The 23,595-nt window shown below is 42.9% G+C and overlaps 1 protein-coding gene across 5 annotated transcripts in view; it reads left to right on the top strand.

Annotated features, from left to right (window-relative positions):
- Positions 1–2,360: 2,360 nt before the first annotated feature.
- Positions 2,361–23,595, top strand: part of LOC147311543 (FERM, ARHGEF and pleckstrin domain-containing protein 1-like) — a 58,392-nt gene continuing 37,157 nt past the window's right edge. For 2 of the 5 annotated variants that reach the window (XR_015125473.1, XM_086267522.1), the window contains exons 1-2: positions 2,363–2,611; positions 5,777–5,983. Coding sequence is in view for 3 of the 5 variants with exons in the window: in XM_086267522.1 (XP_086123648.1) it covers positions 5,804–5,983 (180 nt within the window). In the remaining 2 variants the exon portion in view is untranslated. Of the gene's footprint in view, positions 2,612–5,776; positions 5,984–23,595 lie in introns of all 5 variants that reach the window. The other 3 variants (XR_015125472.1, XM_086267520.1, XM_086267521.1) reach the window with 3 other exon arrangements.

A 23,595-nucleotide genomic window follows, 5' to 3' on the forward strand; every position in this document is an offset into this window, starting at 1 on the left:
TGTTTATTCTTTCTCGCTTGTTTTCACGCTCTTGCCGAAATGTTAATCTTTGCCTCAGTTCCAACACGGTGCCTCCAGAGAGCCTCTGAAGCTGCCAAGACACCAAGTGTAATTTCTCCATCTTCAGTCCCACACCGCTAAAGCGTAGGAGACTTCCTTTCCTGCCAATGAGAAGGTGGGCGAGCAGCAGACATGAAAAAGAGGCAAGGAGAAGAAAAAACTGTTTTGGTCGTTCACCGCAGTCCTTGCCTTTTATCTCTGTCCCTGGACCCAATAGCATACACAGAGGCGTGGGCGATGTGGAGGCCCGGGCCCAAGCCAAAGCCCCAGGCCACTCTGCATAAAAAGAGAGGGAAGGAGGGCATACAAGGCAGTGAACAGTTGGCAATGATTACATAATGTGAGCAATCGACTGTTCATAAACCGACTGATTAAACCAGAGGTTTCTCTTAATCTGACTTGTCCGTCATTATTAGAGTCACAAAGTCAGTGGTAGTTGGCTTGTTAGTATCATCGCTGGACACTTTCAGGGACCACTGGCCAAGTAATTTATCAGTGATACTACTGGGTGCACTAGCATTTACTACAGTAGTTAGGCCAAGCAGTTTTTATAGGGATGACAAAGATGAGACCACTGCTTATTATTCCTTTATTTATCCAGGTAAAAAAAATCTCATTGAGATTAAAAATCTCATTTCCAAGAGAGACCTGGCATCACTTATATTGCTATGACACAAAAACTGATGTTTTTGTTCTGCCTGAAAAATTGTGGGCTTGATCATCAGTTTTTTTGTCAGTTGCTCTCATGATTAGATTTGATTTTATAGTGCAGATTCACACTTTAAAGCATGTTACAGTATTGCAGTGTAAAGACACCACAGTATTAAAGCAAAAACCCCTACAATTAAACAATCCCAGGCAATACACCACTTGGCGATCGCTGGACTGGACATCTCTCAGAGGCTGTTTGTCCAAAGACCTGCCTAATGCCTTTTTTGATATTGTCTGGTTTAAATAACATTTGTTCTGAATACATGCCATGAGTTTAACAAAGTAGTAGAAGAGTTCAGAAATGCATTAGCATTGCAGATCTCTGCTTGGATATCACAGAAACTGAATAAAATCTGAACTTGGACACAAGGAAATCAGCATGATGCCAAGTTAATATCTTAGCATCTTTTTCTTTGTTTTTGATGGTGACACAACTACACCTTTGACTCATTTTCAGTTTACATCCTTACACACACTGTTATGCATTCACTGAAGGATTAATGGGGGGGTTTTCCAAACATGTGTCCATGATTATGGCCTTTTGTATTTCGTCTGCATTTCACTTTATGGCAAACTTATCTGGACCTCAGGTAAACTGCAGGGTTTTGGTTTTTACATAGGTGATGCAGAATACAGTAGTTTGATAAAAGAGAACATTGCCTTACAGAAATGTCCTTGAGCTAAGAGTCTCTGGCAAACTCTAGAGGATGCTGTTGCATGGATGCTGTTGCACGACCAACCTCTGTCCTTAGATCAGTGACTCTCTATTTCCAAAAATAAGATAGTAAGTGAGCAGACCACACACAGTACACACAACCGGGAGGAAACAGAGGGTAGGACATTACCACTTCCACTTTTTATTTAACAAAAGAGTACCTGTTTCAATACATGCTGACATTGCTTAGTACTGCTTTTTTCTTCTTCTTTTTTAAATTCTTGTGATTGTTTACCCTTTCAATTTTCCTGGTGCCTGAGGCAAATACATAAACAACTGTATAACACACATAAGGAAGAAAACAGTGAGTTTGAAATCACAACAACTTTAAAGTGGAAATATAATACAGCACATACCCATTAAGCAGTAACCTTCGAGGTAACTTCCGGGATTGCTCCCTAAAGCTTCCCTGCTGGTCCTCTAACGTTTCCACAAACGTGACCTTGGTTTACCAAAGTGGTTTGCGCCACTATAGTGTAACTACTGTAACTATAGGACCACTGCAGTGTAACTATAGTGCAACTATTTTATATAAAAATAATGTAACTACATGATGTAACTATCTATAATGTCACTATAGTACAACTTTTGTTACTTAAGCAATAGTTACACTATAGCGCCACTATAACCATATTGTAACCATAGTGTAGCTATAGCTATAGTGGTACAACGCCAGTGGGTTACCCGTATCACCGACTGTGAAGAAAATAATACATTTAAGGATGTTTTCGCACTCTCTTGGTAAATGTAAGTCTTATCTTAACTTCTAAAGTTTGAATGCAGTGTTTTGTTTTGTTTTACAGCAGCTGCCGCTGGGTGGTGCTGTTGCTCCTCGGTGTGCAGCTGCTGTTCGGAAGGTGGAGGTGCTGCTGCACCTCCTTCATTGTCTGAGTGAATTCAGCAGGAGTGGATCCGTCGCTCGGTTCAATGTAATCCCGTCTCTCCCCGGCTCACTCACTCAGTCGTCCGCCATGGCGACCGCAGGAAGCCTCCTGATCGCTGCGAGCTGTGTCTAAAACTCATCTGGGATTCATTTTCCCCCAATTTTTCCGGACGTGGATGTAGTCTTCCCCTTCAGCAGGGAAATACTTTCGTGTGGACAAGCCCGCATTTCGAGACACGGGGGTAAGAATCGTGCAGCCCGAGTCCTCTCTCTCACTGTGCTCTTTAAGGGAAGTGATTCAACTTGTTTGAGGAGATTAGGGTTAAGTCTTGGGAGTATCTTTCCCGTGTTGTTTCGTGATGCTGGATTTCGAAGGTGGGGAATAACTATCACTCCGTGTGAAAAATCCTTCTATGTTGCTAGGGACTGTCCTTTCTGTCCCTGCAGTGTGGCTTGCATTGCACAGATATACCTTAGCAGTATGTGCAGACGCCGCAGTCGTTGGGGGTTCCGTTTCTCTGAGACGATCCATGCACGCTCTGTGACATTTAAAAGATTGCAAAGATCAAACAGTGCCGGGGTGTGTGCATTTAGCAGTTTCCAGAGGCTGTCCAGGTGGGTCCGAGCAATGCGTTAATGTCACATGTACTGTACTGGCTGATAATGTCCCGAGGATTACAGCAGCCTGCTCTATTAACCTACATTATATTTATGGTGTGACCACACTTCAGACTCCATGAGCTGAGTCTACAGTGACTGTAGCATTCGAGTCATTGAGACTCTTTTGCATATCCCTTAGTTACACGTATCCTGTTGGTTGTCATTCCTTTCACTTAATGGACATGTCACATTGCCAGCAGTACAGTAAGAACTTAAAGCCTTTCAGGCAATGCCAGCCACACCCATGTATCAGTGTCGATTGCGAAACACAGAAGAAATTGAGCTCTGTTTTTTTGTTATGCAGCTTCTCTCAGGTAGACAGCCTCTGGCCATTCAGCTGTCATTAAAGGATTCCAGCTGTGCAGTTGTGGACTTCATCTAGGGGCCCCTGCGTGCCTCTGCGCACAGAGGAGCCACTGTTACAACGCTGGACTCTCAATAAGCCAGCAGTCACAGCTAAACATTACAGGCTTGTGTGGAATTTCAAGCAAACAAGTTCAAAGGCAGGGAGGTTTACCCTGAGAAACACTCAGGGGTCTGCAAATGTCCCTTTTGGCATTGTATGCTGGACGAGTACGCTTTGTGTCACTTTCTAGCCCTGGGAACAAGGCCATCTGTACTACTGCCTGTTTTTGTGTTTGTTTGGTCCTGTGTTACCTATTCAGAGAGGCGCACAGACCCGGAGTCATGACTGGTTGATTCATGATGCTTGGTGCAGGGGAGGGTACGTGCTGACTGAAATAATCAGAGTCTACTCTTTCACTGCCCTCTGTTTCACTGGTGCCTTGTTTGAAGAGTGTCCGGTTACGTGGCGTGCATGTGCAGGTCATGCAAGCCATGAATTTACAGAGTTGACATAATACGCTTGCCAATAATCAAGAGCCAGGGCCACCGAGCGGTGACAGCCACTCGGATCAAGTGTCAAAAAGAACTGGGCTTGATTAGGGGAAAATATGCTCGTTTCCATTCAGACTGCCCCGGTGGCAGCTTTTAGGTCTGTTTTTGATCAGCCCAAGGGAGCGTGCACTTTAACTGGAATACAGCAACATCTCTCACCCACTGCGCTGTGATGACAGTGTACAGGCAGGTGAAAATGATACAACATGGTCCCCAAAGTCTTATAACAGAGAACTCAAAGATGAACTTTCCTGATTAATTGCATTACAAAGTGTCCTTTACTTTTTTAGCCTTTTACCACAATACATCTGGACAGAATGGCCTTGACAGCCTTAACAATCACTTGACAGAAAATTGGTTTCCTATTCAATCAGTCATTCCTCAAGTAAAACTGCCTTTTTCCTGTTTTCTTGTTTCCTTTCTCTTTCTTGTAAATAATATCTGTTTATCTTTGGTCGCTTGTCACAGTTTTCTATCACCCAGCCGACTGATTTTTCAATCAGTCAGCAATCATCAATTAAAAAAATAAAATTACAGTCAGCAGACCTACTAGCCATCGATCCCTACACCATCATCGCACAGAATTTACAGTGTCCACTGTCCTCGGGCTATATTCTCCACACACTCTACTGGATTACATTATCCACTCCTTTGAAATGCCTTATTCAGCTCTCAGCTTAAACTTGGCACCAGTCGTTCACCTCTGCTGCGGCTGAACAACTGCCCAGTGGCCTCGGTGCTCTGACGAACCACTCGGTGAGGTCTCGGGATGACATCAGCCTGCTGGAATGTGTAATGAAGAGAGAATTAAGCAGGACAGCAGGGCCTAAGGGGATCTGGCTGTAGATACATGGTGGCGGGGTGGGGAATGGGGGGGGGGATAGTGGCCTGATCAAGTGTCAACCCGAAATGAATCCATGACTTTGTCCAAAACATTCAGCCATCTGGGAGAGTCATTGACTGAGTGATACTGCAGATTTTCCCACATTCCAGATGCACCTCAGCTCTTTCTGGTTTTGGATGTAAACCTCCAGCACTGGATGCTTTGTAGCGATGGTACCCATCATTTATATTTGTCATGTTAGTTACTTTCTGTGGCCTGTTGAAGCCATTCATCTATTAGTTATGGATTGGAAAGAGCCTGGTTGCACGAATTGGATGTTTTCCCTTTGCCATCATGGGCTTCTTCCCGCAGCCAAAAGGCATTCGTGTTATGTTAATTGGTGGATGTGGGAGTGAACAGTTGCCTGTCTTTGTGTTAGCTCTGATTGGCTAGTGACTTGTCCGAGGTGTACCCCATCTCTTTCCCTGCTTGCCCAATGACAGCTGAATTGGGTAAGTGGAAAGAAATCGATGTACGTTATCTGTTATCTCTACTTTAAACCTGCAGTTTATTGATAACCGATCCAATATAGTTATTTCATCATCTGGAGTGTTTTCGGTTAATTCCTATTACTCTGGGTTTATTCTACTTCTTCCCCAAATCAACTGTCATTCTACCGGCTCTTTGATTTTTACACTCTAGCCTCATGATTCATTTGTTAAATCAAATTAGGGCTGCCTGATTTGTGCTTTGAAATCAAGAACTTGCCTCACTCTTTTTTTAGATTAATTGGGTCTCCCACTGGCAACAATTATCAGCCATTAGCAGCGAGTGCAAATACTGCATTTGCAATTACTGTGTTTTGTGTGACATGAAAGGTCGTGCAGCCCGTCCTCTGGGAGCCGATGCAGACATTGGGCTGTACTGCACATACATCGCTGACGCTGTGAGACGGGAGTTTCAGATTTTTACCCTTTAGGTTGAATATGTTTTTCTGTGCTTGACTTCTGTCTTGCCCTTGATGCAGGCTGAGCAGTGAGCAGTGCAGCACACCATGGCAGAGCCAGACCCAGACACAATCTCCTCTGGCGCAGGGCAGCGCCTCGGAGCTCCGGAGACCCTTGGCATCAGTACGTTAGATCCCGGGCACAGACCTCCGGCCATGCCCCCCGGACGACACGTCACCGTCAGGGTCCGTATGCTGGATGACACAGAGGAGCTTTTCGACATCTCGGTGAGTCATTATCGTTTTTCTTGTTGTTGAACAGGACTTTTCATTATCGCACCGTGGCCAAGAAGCATTTCCCCGATTCCAGCTGCAGTCTGGTAACAGGTTGGCATGGTAACTGCATGTTGAATGAAACTGGATGGATCTTAGTAATGTCAGGGTTCCTCCAGTTTATTGTGGGTTATTCAATTTCTGCTCACTCTTTCCTAATCTCCCAAAGTGTTTCAAATCTGCTCTACAGCTGTCGCTATTACTACACCACAATTATTCTTCTGCTGCCAGGGTTCTCAAAACGCAGCTCACGGGCCAGAGGTGGTCCTTGGAAATATTTTATGCCGCCCTTGGATGACAAGGAAAGGATGCACGATTCTACAGCTCACTCATGGAGAGTTCATGCCCATGCTATGATGTTGCACGACTGAACGAGACCAAGAGAGAGAAGCAGAGCAAAGCATCCCTGTTCTTAAAGCTTTCCAAACACTGGTGTTATCTTAGATAATTTAATGAAAGCAGATAGGTACAGACGAGAGAGACAAGAATATATCTTATTTGTCTTGTTTGAGCTCCCATTCGAATTCCATTCTTGACTTTAGGATTTAGAGGATTAACATTCTCATCACATGGCTCTAAATTTGGACACAGTATGCGAAGGCGGATGTGCTAAAATTAGACACTAATTGCTAAGTGCCTTCTACTATCTGGTCACAATGCTTAAAATGCAAAAAAAAAAAAAAAAGTAAAAACATATGTTCATTGTGTAGAGGAGAAAGAGAAAATACTGGTATTTGTCTGAGGATAGAGTAGAACAACGAGCTACATTCTGCGACCAGAAGCGTTTCCTCCCAAAACAGTGGAGCGAGATGAGTAGATAGTGAAAAGTAGTGATGGAGGGAAACAGATACAGCAGCAGCCACACAGGACCTGTTTAATGTGTATGAATTGACCCCGGCAGTGAAGTTGCTGAGCTTTACTGACAGTTAGTGCGTGTGCATTGCAGGGTGGCTGTGTCCTTTTGGCTGTTTCCCAAGGCAGTGTGGGTAAATGCAGTTCCTTAGGCAGTGCATGACTCTTAATCTTTCTAGAGGTGTCATATGTTCTTCTAATACTTAACGCTCACTAGGTTCTCCCAGTGAAATCCTGTTTAATTGCACACTTGTTTATGTCTACTTTTTTTTTTTTGTACTAGTTTTTCTCACGCTAGTTTGTCAACTGCAATATCATCCAGCCGGTGATGCTTAAATTTGATATGAGTCTAGAGCAGGAGTGGAAGGGATTTTTTTTTTTAGTCCGCTTCAGGGCTTGCAATCTGTGGAAAACCTGCAATGGGAAACTCCGCTTACAAAGGTGATCTCAACCTCAGAGTTTAATACATTTTTTATGACGTTTCAGTGTCCCAAAGCTGTGTTTAACACTACTCTAACCGCCAAGGAGTACACACGCTGACACTTTGGATCTTCGGTGGTGAAAAAGAACATTAAACGACTAAATACTGTGCACTACAAGAAATATATGTAAGTGACCCTTTTTGCAAGGCCCTAAAATGTCCTTCATTATGTAGCTGAGCGGTTGTGATGGTGAGTTTGCAACGTTTTCTCGCCAAGCTGGCCTGAAACAAGCTGAGGCTGCGAATCAGGGGAGGGTAACAAAAGGCTCTCGCTAACAGAAAGCTTTATTCATGCTCAATTTAACACACATTATATCCTTTGTCACAAGTCAGTACTTGAGATAAAAAGCTCTGTGGCCTGAATGTTGTTTTTTGCCCAGATGTATCAACAGAGAAGATATTTATCTCAGTCACTGGCTTGCATTCAGGGTGGAAAGATCTATTATAAAATAAAATAAAATAAAAAAAATATATATAGATATGTATAGACACATATACATACACACACATCTATTTATTTACTATGTACATATAGTTCAGTGAGTATGTTGAGCTTCTAAAAACAAAAGGTTACTTTATTATTTTCGAATTGCCAAGCAGTGTATACACTGATCAGTCACAACATTAAAATCATTGGAATTTAATAATATTATTTATCTCATTACATTGCAATGTTTAACTGGGAAATCTTGGGTGATTGGGGTTCACATGGGTATTATTTTGACATCTATCGCATTTCTAATGGTTCTTATGCAGCTCCTCTTACCAGTGGCACTCCCTGATGGCAGCAGTCTCCCACAGCAGGACAGTTTACTCCACCCCACAGCAAAATTGGTTCACGAATTACTCGAGAATTGTGACAAAGAACCGAAAGCTCACTTCATCCGGCCTCCAAACTCCCCACATCCCAATCAGGTCAAGCATCCACTTGAACGAGCCCAGTTCACGGAGTCCCCATTCCACACTCCACAGGACTCAAAGCACCAGCTGCCCACGTCCTCACAGGACACCAAAGGCTCCAAGTCCACGGCCCAATGAGTCAGAACCAGATTTAGCAGCATGAGGGAGACCTTTAAAACCTTAGAAAGGAGTTTTTACTGGAGTTGAGGTAAAGCAATTTTAAAGCACATTTAGTTGCCTGAAGCGAGTTGCTTTCTTTCAGCAGTAATTACAATTTGTTTCACCAAGTCGCAACCCAACTATCCCTGAGATACAGAAGACATATGTCAACTTTGTACACACTGTGCTGATGTTAATCTCTTCCCCGCAGCAGTGAAGTGAGATAGCTGCATGGTCTACAAAACACATCTGTCAAGCAATTATCCAGTCTTTTATTTCACAACAGGAACATGCAGCATTGTTCAGGAAGAGGCAACTCATCTCAGATGATTTTATTGTCAAAGTGATTCAAGGCAGGAATTTTTTTGGGGGGGGCGTCTCTTTAAGAAAACATAAAATGTCTAACCTCACCCTGTTACTGATACTGAAGGCTTCAGTTCCCGTTCCTCTGTTTGAGAGGGGTAAGTTTCCACCTCAGCGGGCAGAGTATCAGATGGTTGAGAAACAAAAAGGGGCCACAGAGCCTTCTCATGGGTCGCATACCATGCTGTGGCCTAGTTAGCACTCTGGCTGTGAACACTTGTGTTGATGCTGATAAAGTCTGGCTGCAAAAACCTGGACAGCGGTAGACTGGCCTCCTGAAACATGACTAAAATCTAGTCCATCGTTTTTGTTTAATTCCAAAAAAAGCAGAAGATTGAAGATAAAGTCGTTTTGGTTTAGATTCAGTGGGGCAGGAGAACAGACTGCCGTCTGGCCTTGCGTTCCTCGGGCTAACATACGCCGACACCGTGTGTACTGATGTTTTGATGCTTATGTTTGCTGATGGCTGGTGGAAGCTCTGCAGATTTTGTCCGTGAAGAGTGTTATTGCAGCATGCATTTAGCAGTTGGCATGTGGGGGAAGGGATGATGAAGGCAGAGTGGAGGAGAGTTATGTTCATTCCTGTGAATGAATGAAGGAGTTCAAATCCATCGGGCCAAACCTTTCTGCTAGAATAGCATCAGGTACAACCTTATATGGAATACATCTAATCTGATTCTGATTTAGCAAAACATTAGAAATTCAGACACATACCATCTCTCTCTCTCTTTCTATCATATTGCACTCCTACTGCTGGTCTTCCTCTCTCACTATAATGAGCCACTGAGGACTGCAGTCTGTCCTCTCCTGCCTTCACTTCACTTTGTCCATTACAGCCACAGCCCCTGTTAAAAGTCTACCTGCTGAGGCAAATCCTGAATTAATTAAATACAAACCTCTTAATCTCTATGCATTTTAATTCGCTTTCCATATGCGGCTTTTACTGCAATACTTTTTCTTTCCTAATAACTAATAACATCAACAGTACATACAGGTTTAGATTAAACCACGGCGTGCTTCTTATTCAAGCTAAGCATCACGCAAAACTGCTGAATAGACATGTTGTTCTTATTCCCCAGTGGATGAATACTTCTTATATTACGATCACCTGAATTCCACTCAGTCACCTCAGCTTCAAAGTATTCACTTAATCTGTGAGTATTGGAACAGTTACTACACTATGTTGGTGTTATTTGCTAATTTGCCAGTAAGCTGTGCGTTATCTGAGCAATTTCAATAGGCATGCTAGAAGTCTAGTTCAGTCTTGGTATTTTTACACATTACATCCTTAACAGATTCTGGCCCATATTGACATGATAGCATCACATAATCGCTGCAGTGTTTTTGGCTACACATCCATGATGAGAATCTCTTGTTCCACTACATCCCAGATGGGTTTACTTGGATGCTTTCATATTCAAGAAACCAGTTTAGGGTGATTTGGTCTTTGTGATCTGGATAGATCCATTACTACAAATTCTGATCCTTCCACTTGAAGGTCACAGCAGAAATGTAAGTTTTTCTTTTCTTCTATTGTCCAATTTTGCATTATAGACTCAGTTTTCTGTTCTTTGCTGAAATGAGTAGCATCTCGTGTGGTCTTCTGCTGCTGTACCAGATCGGTGTGCTCTTCTGCATACCTTGGTTGTAACACTTGGTTATTTGAGTTACTGTTGCCTTCCTATCAGCTCAAAGCAGTCTTGGCATTTTCCCCTTGACCTCTGACATCAATAAGGCATTTCCACCTAGAGAACTGCTGCTCACTGGATAGTTTCTGTTTTTTTGGACCACTCCCACACAGCCAGATGGTTGTGTGGGAGAATCCCAGCAGATCAGCAGTTTCTGAAAAACTCAGACCAGCCTGTCTGGCACCGTTAACCATGCCACATTCACGTTCGCCTTTCATCTCCATTCTGATGCTCGGTTTGAACTTCAGTAAGCCGCCTTCACCATGTTTACATACCCAAATGCATTGAACTGCAGCCATGTGATTGGCTGACTAGATATTTGCTTGACTGAGCAGTTGGACAAGTGTACCTAATAAAGTAGCCAGTGAATGTAGATTTACTGTCAAGGTCAAACCAATTCTATGATAATGTAACTGAACACCTTATCCAACATTGCACCGAGATCCACAGATCAGGGAATCAGTTGCTGTTACAGATTTCACACTCAAGGCGTAAAGCAGATGGCAACCTTGCCATGGAATAAACTTCTTCTTACCTTTAGATCAGCTTAATCAGTTCCCTGTTTTAAACAACTTTCAAAAACCCACCTGCATTGACAAGCTGTATAACATTATAACCATAGCCTTATAATTCTCTTTTCTTTCCCTCTCTTTATATATTTTGAAATGGTTTAATGCTGGCATTTTTGCAGATTTAATTTAAGGACCTTGTCATTCTGGTTTGGAAAAATGCTATAAAAATTAAGTTTATTGCTATTGTTGCCCAACACTGCGTCCTCTTGAGGTTTTGAGCTGATTTATGTTACTTTTTTTACTTCATACTCACTCTATCGCCCTTCTTTTCGACTTTTCAAAGCCCCGAGCTTTTGTACAATAGCAGAAAATGAGAACGTGGTGCAAAACACGGCGTGTTGTCGGTGAATCTCGGGGGTGTTGATGCATCAGAGTTTGAGCCATCAGTTTAGATTACAAATCAGTGGATGAAAGTAAACATGTTAATGAACACCCCACTGGTGTTCGGCGCTTCTCCTACCATTGTCTTAGGGTGGAAGCCTACTCCCTCCCTCCCCCAGTGAAACTCATTTCCCCACATGAAGCCACAGGGGGATAAAAATGAATCAATAAATAGGAATAATAAAATGAAATTACCTGATTTATGTGCCCTTGTTTCAGCACAGTGTGAGAGCCTTGTTTTGCGGTCATTTGTGGTTGCACTAGCTTGTCTCATGATTTGTGCTTGTGTTTGCAAGTGTATGCATGTGTACATGTGTTTTTAGGGGAGGAGCAAAGAAGAAGATGTAGCACAACAGAAGAAGAGTGGCAAGGCTCTGTAGCCATTACCGGTATCCTGCAGAAGATGCTGCTGCCTGATTATCACGACGCTGTCTGAGAGCCTGTCAGTCTGACATATTTAAAGTTTACATAACTAAATAAGGATGCTGGATCCATCTCCACTCCTTTTTAGGCATCCTTTTAGTGTGAAATGATAAAAAATTAATCAAGAATGTTTCACTGAGTAGATTTTTTTATGCTAACTATGAACGCAGACATCTATATTTAACCTATTTTCTGTTGCTGGATGTGATTTCTCTCTCTCTCTCATCCTCTTAACTGAAAGTGTTCAGAGGAAACCGGGGAAGCAGGGGCCACCCGGGCTAAAAGAGGGCTGTGTCACAAAAGAGAGAACCTTCATTAGAACAAGCCTACTCTCACACCAGTCCAGAGGGCTTAGCATCATCCGGCCACTCTCCACTTTTCTCCCCATATGCTGTCACCCATTCATTGTGATGAGAAGCAATTAGAGGAGCTCTAGTGTGCCTTGTTGTCCGCTGAATGGCAATGAGGTCCTGACTTAATGAGCAGAAGCACGATAAAGGGCTTCTTTCAGCTCAGTCTTAAACAGCTTATGTATGGTTGTTCAGTGACTGACTGACCGGCAGTGAGGACAAGTACACACCTGTGGAGCGACGCCCAGATGCATATGGAGAGTCAAGTACCAGGGGTGCATAAATAGCTCCATTCTGAACATTGATCTTAATAAAAAGGAAGCAATGGGATTGGCAAATGCAGCACGTACCGATCAGCGTACTTATTAAATCTGACATTCAATCCACTGTCATTAGTGTACAATACAGCTAATTAATTGCACAAAGCCGTCCATTAGTCGTGGTGTTGTACTCACGTTATGAAGCTGTGGCGTGACGCATACGTTTTCTTAAATGTTTACCCATTAATAAAAATGACAGTCATGGTAGTTTCAGTTTGGGGTTTCTTAGTGCATCAGTTGAATATCTTTTTCCACGAGCTGCTCGTTTGTTATGTATGCTGATAAGTTTTAAATATGCTAAATAAATCAAATAAAAAGCTACATTTTAAAAGCTGATTTCAAGACGGCTTTGCTCTCTACACAGAGAGCGTTGTTCAGCTGCATCCAACCAAAGCCTGCTGTGTGTTTGGTCAGTGCAAATGGACTATAAGAGGACTAAAAATGGAAACCATAAAACTTCTGGTACCAAGAATCTCCACCCTAATGGCTTATATACATTTGCTCTATCTCTTTAAAACAATTATGGTAATTTAATCATGCGGAGTCAGATACGAGGAAGCCCTAAAGCCTATACCAGTGCTGCCAATTTCAGATGACAGATTAGCCATACAGACCAAAAGGGAACGAATCTGAATCTATTTTAATATTTGAATAATCATTACAGGCACATTTTAAGCACATATGCCAGACCTGCAGTAGCTCTAGCCTCTTAGTTTGTGAATTTGGTAAAAAAAAAATGGGTCAAAGGTAAAGACAATTTAATGATGAGTTATTCTCTAGTTTGGGAAACTAATCAATAATTGTCACTGTTTGACTGATTGCACAGAAGTAGCTCATCTGTCAGTAATGGAAATAACTGTTAGTCGCAGTTGACTGCAGCACTATAGCCGGGAATAACAGGTGTATTCATATTTACCTGTTTTATATTATAGCTCATTTGTGTCTAAACTGCATTACTGAAAACCTTCTGCTTGTTGTTTTATCGATGACTTTAAATACATCAGCATATTTTCTCTGATGGTTGTTGTGCAGAAATACTAACTGGGATAGAAAGCAATCAGCCTAGATTTCCACTCCAAGCTCAATGTATTTATGCAAAGGGAGTCTCTGAAATCTTTTGTGTCTGCACAGCGGGACGGGTCGACACCACTGAAATTCAACATGCGTATTATCTGCGCGCATAACGCACGTTTCATGTTCTGTATTTATAAACATGACACGTGGAGCGTAAAGGGAGGCAGTGCTAAGAGAGAGGAAGACGGTCTAGTCTGGGAGCACTGTGCTAAATCCTGTTAAATTCGGAGCTGCGGTGGGGACACGGTCTGCTTCCCCCAGCCTCCCGGCGCTTTAGGGGGGAGAACTGACAGAGGTAGTGGTTGAATGATTTGCGCACAGGGGATGATTTGGCACCAGCGTTTTTTTGATGAGCTGTCATTGGCTGAATGCGAATACAAATGGGATTTGATTGGCTGTTAGAGCATTCGGGGGAATGGGGCAGCATCTATGATGCACAGAGCAACACATCCAACTCTCCCCTACCTTTTACACCATGTCAATGAGTTTTCTAAACCCATTACTGTCACTCTCCTCTTCCTGATATGAGTCATGCATGAGTACAAGCCAAATCTCTTTAAATTAACTGTGTTGTTACTCTAGTAGCTTTTTTTTTTTTTGGCGGGGGGGGGGACTTGTATAGTGTGCATCTGTTGCGGTCAATGAGGAGATGGTGACCATGGCAATCTCTCCATCCCCTGTTACAGCAAGCTCAGTCTTTGTGAATGAGGGGATTCATTGGAGAGAGCTTCCAGATAAATAGCAGCTCTCTGATTTTTATCTTGCATGTCACCAGAGAAAAGTGTTTGCAACCTGGCTGGGGAGACAATTAGAAAGAGGCGCCGATACCGCAAGGAGACTGGGAATCACAAGCATCCGAGCATGTGATATTTGCCTGTTCTGCTAACATATTACATTTGTTCTCTTTTGGGAGCCTTAAAATAGAAACATTTCTTTTTTCTGTTCTTAAGCGCCGCTCTCCCGATAGTACTGCTTCAGCCAACTTTAATCTGTTGTTATTCACTCTTAGAAAACACACGCAGCTGCCTCGTGTGGCTCCCTGCCACGAAAAGGAATTATTTCTCGTTTATCATCCCACCCTCCGCTGTTAGAGATCGTCTCGCCGGCACAACTGTCGCGACCTTTGAGCGGCAGGACGTGAACCCTCCGAGGTGTTAGTTTGGATCCCCGGCTGATGTTCTTTCTGTGCACATACATCGAATTTCAACACTGTACGAGTTCTTGTTTGAAAGGGCACGTGTAATCATGCCGGTCTATGTGTGGGTTGCCATGGCTACGCAGAGAGGTGGGTGAGGAGCGTCTGATCCGGCTGCCGTGCTGCAGAGTTCTGTCTTCCACTGATATCTGCTCGGGAAGGGGTGGAGGGAGGAAGAAGCGGGGATCTTGGGTTGAGGAGTGGGGGGTTTCCATGCGGAGCATTAATATGAGAGCAAGTCGCTGGCATGGGGATTCACTGCTGCACATCATTTATGAGTAACATATTCAGGAAGGAAACGCAGCCCTCATCGCTTTTTTTTTTTTTTTTTTTTTGCATTCAAAACCTCTTACTTAAAATGTGACTCACAATAAGTTGTGGGGCATTATTAGCTCGTCTTCGTTTCACTGCTGATTGACCCATTTTCCCCTGAAAGATGGCATTGTGTTTGGGATGGCAAGGGAGAGGGGGGCGGGGGTCATATGCTCAGTTTGACTATAAAAATAAATAAATAAGTCAAATAAATGGAAGATTTGTGTGGTTTTTAAAAGCTGAGACATGCAGTGAAAAGATGAAAGCCTGCATCAGATGTTCCACTGGTGATACAGATTGAGGACGGGGGGGAAGAAGATCAAAAATAACGGTGGCATTCATGCGTCTTGCATCATTGTTGCACTGACTGACTGTCTTCTGCCAGGAAATATTCTCATGCTTTCCTCACATGAACTCTGAACCCTCGGTTGCCTTTTTCTCATGGCATGAAATTGAAATCCCACAGAGGGGTTTTTGTGAGGGTGGCGGGGGTTGTTGTCCCCCACATCCTGAAATTTAATCAGGTCATTTAGGATGAGAGCCACGGGAGAAGCGCTACAGCAGGAATTATCCGGTAACTGATGGCTAAGAATACTAATATGTGAAGAGACACATACTGATAAAAGGAAGACGGTATTTTTACCAGATAAATATCAGGGATACCTTAAAGGATTGTGGAATAGCCCATTTAATCAATATCAAGGCATTCAAAATGATACCATATAATGATTTGATGTAAACAAAAACAATCATATTGAATATTCTATGATGTAAAACTACAATATCTATGTATACTTAGTTTCCATCTGGGGTTTTCATATCAATCTGAGTCAGGTACATGACTGTCTGCCAGGAAAACCAGTTTTCCAGGATTTCAAGTGTTTCCTGCATCCAGATAGTTGTGCGCTAATCTTCCTTTTTCTTGCTCTGGTCATTGTTAATACATGTAAACCAATTAAATAATCAGACAGCAGCAGATGGGTTTGAAATTCATGAAAATCAGGCCATCTTTTGCTGCCCTCAAAGTCTGTTTACATGCATGCAGTCGAAGCCCACTCAAACACGTAAAAGTCTTCAAACACAATCCACAAAGCTTTCAGAACAAAATATCTGTCCCTGCCTACAGATTCTTGCTGCTGCCTATCAGAGCAGTGGATTTCCCAAAGAAGGATGACCAAGCAGTTGCATGGTTTTGACTGAGTATGGTGAAGAAATACCAGAGCTCATCTTTGGCTTTACTTGGGAACAACTGAGCAACATTATCAGAATCAGAATCAGAATCAGAATACTTTATTGATCCCTGGGGGAAATTATTTTTTGTTACAGTGCTCCATTTTAAACCAACATTAAGACAAGACAGACAATAAACTAACTAAGAATAGTACAATATATACATATATATACATACATACATACATAAGTCACTCATAGATAAATAGTTGGAAAAGAAACATGTGTAGTTGTAGCAGTAACCAGTGTGTTAAGTGGATGCGTTGTACAGGGAGATGGCCACAGGCAGGAATGATTTCCTGTGTCGTTCAGTGGTGCTTTTCGGTAATCTCAGTCTCTCACTGAACGTGCTCCTGTGACTGACCAGCATGTCATGGAGTGGGTGGGAGGTGTTATCCAACATTGTCTTTATCTTGGACAGCATCCGCCTCTCCGACACCACCTTGAGGGAGTCCAGCTCCATCCCCACAACATTGCTGGCCTTACGGATTAGTTTATTAAGTCTGTTGGCATCTGCGACCCTCATCTGCGGGGGTTTTGTTGGATTAACTTTGTGAAGTTATGTTTCTAGCTAGCCAAAGCCTTCCCAGATTCGAAGTGTATTGCAGCATGCTGAATTTAGATATCCATCATGTATCACAATTAAAGGCTGCAAAAACATACAATTAACCAACAACTAGACAATGGAAAATTAATCAACACCATTTTTACAGTTATTTGTGTTAATAAGCTATTAATAAGGAAACATAGTCTCTATATTAATCAATAATGAAAGGAAATGTCTCAGAAATATTTTGGCTGTTTTTCCTATGAGGCAAATAGAGAGCACTTGTATTACTGGAGCTCTTGTATAGCAAATATTTACATTACGCGTAACCCCTCAATTCCCTGTAAAGCAAAAGCAAACAGGTGACAGTGTAAACACAGCTGTAAATGTAGATTTCAGTTCCCCGTACATTATCCACACTATTTCGTGGAGACACAGAGTGAAACAGCACAGAGCCACTGATGAAAGCTGTCACCGACGCTGTCATGTTGTGCCTGACAATATCATGCTGCTCTGCTTCCTATACTGTGCACAGGTGCTTTGGGAAAACTGATGCCTTTATAATAAGTCTTGTTCCTATGGTAACCAAGATGGATATCTCTTTGTGGAGGATCGTCGTATTTGTTTGGTTCACACAGCAGCGACGGTCGACTCTATCTGCCGATGTGACCATTTGCCTGCTGTCAGTTTGCAAAGAAAGGACGAGGCGAACGCAAACATAACCCGTGATTCTTTTCGTCTCGTGACCGACTCGTGAAGACGGGGGATCCTCTGACTTCCACACGCCGTTTGACTGCAGCTTCGATGGGCTCGCTTTTCATTAAGCTCTTGAACTGCTGTATCCCACTGACTGAGTAGCAGCGGGGTAGGTAGACATCACAGCTCGTGATGGGTGTGGCGGCCGTGCCGCTCTTAGTGAGCCCGCAGTCTTGCCTGTGATGTCCTTCTGGTCTCAGATAAAGGGTGAGACCCTCACGAGAGCTGGTTTGCCTCGGCTGCACAGCAGCTTCACGACAGCAGTGCCCCTCTTCAATAAATTATGAATTTCTCATTGAGATTCGCAGGGCTAATTAACATGTCAGAACGGACTAGCAGTGTGATATCATGGGATTATCCTTATCCACTCCGGGTGCTGTGGCTGTACCTCTGCTGCTCTCCTGCTGAAATCTTCTTATCAGTTAGAAATTTCTGCAACACATGTGCTGCCCTTCTTTTTCTCGTGTTATTTGCTGCAATACTTGATGGGTAATTAAAACATAAAAAAGTGCTGAAGGCTGTGCTGTAGCTCTGCCTGCAGTGAAGTCATTCCCATGATGCAGTTGCCCAACATGTTGTGTATGAGAATGCCTTTCAGCTGCACCTGAGTCTGCCTCCCACGGCACCCTGACTGTAATTGAATTTGGGGTCTCGTGGGTAAATAGAAGAAACGTGTGGGAGGAAGAGTCAGGGTGAATGAAGCAGAGATTGAGGGAGGGACATGAGAGCATGTGTGTGTGTGAGAGAGAGAGAGAGAGAGAGAGAGAGAGAGAGAGAGAGAGAAAGAGGGAGGGAGTGAACTATTTAAACCAGAAACCCCAGCTGTACTTACGCCCACCGGAGAGCGTCTACCATAACAACGCTGCCCTCTCTTACCCCTTGGTATTAAAGTGGAAACTGTTGCATAATCTACTTTGGAGACTAGCAAACTAAAAGTTATCATTTGTCCTGGAGAAACCAAACTCGAAAGTTTTTTTTTTTTTGGGGGGGGGGGGATTCCTCACTTTTCTTTTATGTGTGATTTGACCTTTAGTCGAGCTGCTCTTGAGCTTTTCGTCCATCTCTATTGAGAAGCGATGCGCGGAAGTCTGGAGCAAAAAGAGTCAGAGCTCTGTGATATCAGAGGATTCATTCCAGGGGACGTCTGCTTTCAGACAACCAGCGGGGGTTGGGATCGTTCAGGGAACTTTAGGTCTTCGGAGCACTCCTTAAGAGAACTTGTCATGCCAAGTGTTTGCAGAATAGCCAGTTCAAGTCGCCTTTTGTCAAAGCCAGAATGAAGCTTTCCTGTTTGTGTCCTCGTCAACCACACGAGTCCAATAAGAGAGTCAAGCTGCTTGATAACCTTTAGAGGAGCAGAATTGGGGATATTTTATCTTGTTGTGACGTTTCTCTGGAGACACAGGTCTTGTCGTACTGGATGACTCACTTGCTTTATTTCATTGGGAGTCATTATGGAGCAATGTTGTCTGGGTGCTCGTTCACATAGGCTCAGTTGACCTCCTTTAGACAGAGAGGCAGCATGGAAGCATTTAGCCTGTTTAGTCAGAGAAATTGCACTTGAATGACCGTAATGTAAGTAGGTGATTACACTCCGCAGTCAGATGTGAACCATGGGGTTTGAATAAGCCCAGCATTTGTGGCAAACAATGCTGAGTAAACAAAATAGTACGATAGCGTAATTTTGCAAAAATGATGACCTCTTGTCCTCTTTTCCTGCCTTTTTGCTGGTTATTGAAAATGTGGCATTCATGCTCTGGTGAAGACGGACAGGAGACAGATTCCATGACAAAAAGAGCAGAAATCAGAGACTTGGAGCTTGCTAGCCTAACCCAGCATGTGGTGTTCCACCAGAGACAGTCACATCAGTTGATCAAGAACAATCTCAAGCAAAGTGGGCACGTAGACAGTGAGCAAACAGCTAATATACAGGCAAGTAATAGCAGAGAACACAGAATGTACTAATGGAACTACTTTCCTTTTAATTTAGGTAATTTAGGTAACCCCCCCCCCCCCCCCCCCCCCCCCCCCAAAATGTTCATTGTGCTGCAGAGTGGTTCATGAATAGTTCCTCCTTTATGTTAAAAGTGGGAGGTGAAGGATGTTTGGCGTCTTTGTGTACTGCCATGCAACGTCAGTAACCTGTCGTTTTTCTTGTGCAAACAACCAGAAGTTTCAAAGAGCTGACAAAGGAGAAAAGCAACAGCTGATGGCTGATTCAACAGAATCCAGGAATTCTTGCTAAATATCGAGCCTATACTGTGTATACGTCCATTATCTGTGAGGGATTGTTGCCAGTGTTACCACCATTATTGGCTTATAAGCAGAATAGGGTCAAAGCAACTATAGGACTGCGCATTAATCCGTTCCCCACAGTTCAAGAATGAGGTATTGTACATTACTGTGCAAAAGTCTTGAAGCACCCTTTATGTTTGCTTCCAAGGAGCCATTTGTTTCCATTTCTTTAATGCGGAAGGCAACACAGTGCATTTGTGTACCAACAAGAAGAGCTATTAGCTGAAAAATGGCGTATGTCTGCATGGTATCACTAGCCGTGTCTGGGCCTAAACTCCGCTGCAGGTCCATATATCAAACGACCACTATTGCATTACTGAGAGTTGAAAAACTGTCCAAAGTCTTTCATCTTTAATAAAATGATCAGCATTCTGCTCTAGCAGGTGTAACAATTGAGTTTAACATCCAGGCATCCATGAAAACGGAATTTATGACATTTAACGGAGTTAGAAGTTAGCAGGGAGTTAGCTCGCTAGCTTCTATCTAAATACAATATAGCATGTCTTGACTGCGGGGTTTTGGAAACAAATTAAAACGTACAGCTCTGTTATCACTTCCAACATAAATGAAGACAGAAAACTAAACAGCAGTGACGTTTGTAGGGTTACTGAAGTTTTGCTAGCTAGTATATAATGATGTGCTACGTGACCGCTAGCGACACAGCTATGTTAGCATAATATAAACAAGCTAACTTTTTTTCCACTCGATAAAAGTTAACGTGAGTGTTCTCGGTGGTCAGGAACAAATGTAATCGCATGGCAGGATGCTGTAAAAGGACCAAACTTCAGCCAGGAGAACAACTGAGATAATCCATCCACAATACGAGGTTAGCCATTCATATACTGCTGCATGGGCTGGGCTGTAGTTACATCCTAAGGTTTTAAAAACTGAGCTTAGATAAATGATTAGCGGTAATAAAAACCGAGGGAGGTCAACAGTGATCACTGACTGTTTTAGGAGCTTTTTGAGATTAAATAGAAGAAAATACAAAACATTGAACATGTTAACAACACAAAAGCCATATTAAACGCAGACTACTTTAGGCCCGGAAGTAGGATTCGTCACGTCATCACTTAACGACCAGATAGTGTCTTCTTAAAAGAGATTAAGTTTTCTGAAAATAATGTGAATGCAATAACTTCAGAAGTAGGATTTTTAAATTAATAGCATAGAATTGTTGGTGTGTACATAGACCTCCAGCAACCTTCACCAGTGATTGTGTGGGGGAGGCTGTCTGCCCACACTTTGCCTGTGCTGGCACTTCTTGACCGCCATATGTGTGGATGTAGATCCATGTCTATGTTCATGATGTACATATTCACAGAAGTGGTCCTCACTATTAAAGAAATGTTGCTTAGTAGTTGCAATAACGCTCAGAAATCCCACATAGACTACTAAAAATGTGAAAAACGGCAGAAGATAATTACGGCTTAAACAGCTGATGACAGCCTGTTTATAGTTTTTTTTTTGGTCAAATGATACAGATTGTTTCTTCACTGTGATGGAACCCTTTTCTAAAAGACAGAAGAGATCTGTTTCATGGCCACAGTTGAGAAATTGTCTCACTCATGTTGGTGTTTGCGTCGATGCTTTGGAAAAATCATTTCACTGAGTCGTTTGGCTAAGAGAGTGACACTCGACACATTTTTGAGCCGCCACCAGAGCAGAGTCGCCATGCCACATCCAAGAGGTTACCATGGATATCTTCCGCTCAGTTAAAAAACGAGGCAGCATTGCGAGACTGAAAACCTTGGTTGCTTTGAGTGCTAATCTCTCTCGGTGAGACAAACCCCAGGCCCGCATTTAAACTTCACACACCTACGAGAGATTGCGTTTTAAACCTCTTACTCACAGAAACACTCATGTTAACCCCTCGTCCATTGTTTATGAATGGCTAAATTAGTCAGAGTGGGTTGTTTCACTCTCTGAAAACCCTTCAGCTCCAGCACTCTAAAGCATGAGTCCATTGTGCACATTTCCTCGGGCAGATGTTGTAGTGCTCACCATACAGCGTACAGTAATGGTTTTTGGGTGTGCTTGAAAAGCCATGAGCTGGGTGTAACATTTGCACCACCGTATTTTAACTTCCAAAGATCCCTGAAGCGGTCACAGTAATTACAACATTATTACACAGCAAAATAGTGTAAACCATGCCTCTAAAAGTAGAGCATGCATCACACCATGGAAAGATTGATCTGTCATCATTTTATAATTGCTTACTATTTGCTTAACCGCAAGCCTTCCTTCAGCTGATTTTTTCCCTCAGATTACAGGAATCACAGTTTTCCTGCCATGGTTCTTGGTCACGCTCCATCTGCCAGAAGAAAAACGTGTATTCTCTAGTCCCGGCAACTCAGCCTGCAGACGCACAGCAACAGCTGCCTTTACTGAGCCTCTGTCTGCTCTTTCATTCATTTGCTGGCTATATTTCTCTGCTCGAGTTTCTCTACCAGCACTCTTTAATGTGAGCTTTTACCTCAGGACCAGGACTATATATCTCATCCTCTGGAGACAGCTACAGGTTCATGCAGAGTGCAGAAGATTTAAACTCTGCTATATTAAAATGTGCAGTGTAATGCAGCTTTGCAAAGTTTATGAAGCCAACACAGGTCTCGCACCACCATGCTTATTTTTTCCTCAAAAATAAGTACAGCTGTTCACACATTCAGTGTCAGTCCAAACAGAGGAAAAACACAACAAGAGCACACGCAGCAAAATGTCTTTCTTTTTTTTTAAAAAATCCCACTGGTGGTGTCTGTAACTGATTTAGCAGCTGCTCACTTCTGGTATGTTTCCAACATGGTATAAAGGAGGCACTCTGAATGGCCTCCCCAGAGAACAACAAACAATGACATTGTGCACTTTACTTTATGCTGCGTGAATCTGATTTAGATAGCACCGAGTCTTTGAGTTCTTCAGAGAATTCGCTTAAACCAGGACTTTCTGTATTGGATGGATTGATACAGATATCCATGGCATGCAAGACAACAAACCAGATCCTGCAAAATCTACTTCTTGATTATAGCCTCAGAGTTTTGTCCATAAATGTCATAAATTCTGATGATGTTGGTAATCTCCTAGAAGTAAATCCTGAAAAAATAGATTTGGCACCAGCATTCATGGCGAAAGTTAAAGAGGCAAGGGTGATATTGTTTGACATGCCCAGAGGAGTGGTAGTGGATATACTGGGTAAAGGTTGTTAAATATGGACCTGGCAGGCAGGAGCACGAGAGGAAGACCACAGAGAAGATTCATGGATCTAGTGAAGGAGGACATGCAGAGGGTTGGTGCAAGGAGGGATAGGATGAAAGGGAGGTAGCTGATCTGCCGTGGGAACCCCTAAAGGGAGCAGAGGACAGAAGAAGAATTGATTCCCCCCTCAAGATGAATTATACTGATGGTTGCTCCGGGTCCTGAAGAATCCCTGCTCTGACTTTTTTGTTTTCAGATTCTTATATCTTGTGCTAATTAGCAAACGTGAGCGCGTAAGTGCTCTCAACTAAGAGAGCAACATTATTCCCTCAAAACAGCCGTATGTTAGCATGACTATTATGTGAGTGTTAACAGCATTTGGCTCAACCGCTGTGCCTAAGTACTACCAGCTGCTTTTTTTTAAGCACCTGTTATTGTCATCTCAAAGCCACATCTTAAGTCAAGAGAAAAAAAGAG

This window comes from Aulonocara sp. 'chitande type north' Nkhata Bay, linkage group LG16, assembly GCF_057382095.1.
Source record: "Aulonocara sp. 'chitande type north' Nkhata Bay isolate Kocher_YH1m ecotype deep benthic linkage group LG16, A_spYH_male_GT1.1, whole genome shotgun sequence".
Classification (NCBI taxonomy): Eukaryota; Metazoa; Chordata; class Actinopteri; order Cichliformes; family Cichlidae; genus Aulonocara; species Aulonocara sp. 'chitande type north' Nkhata Bay.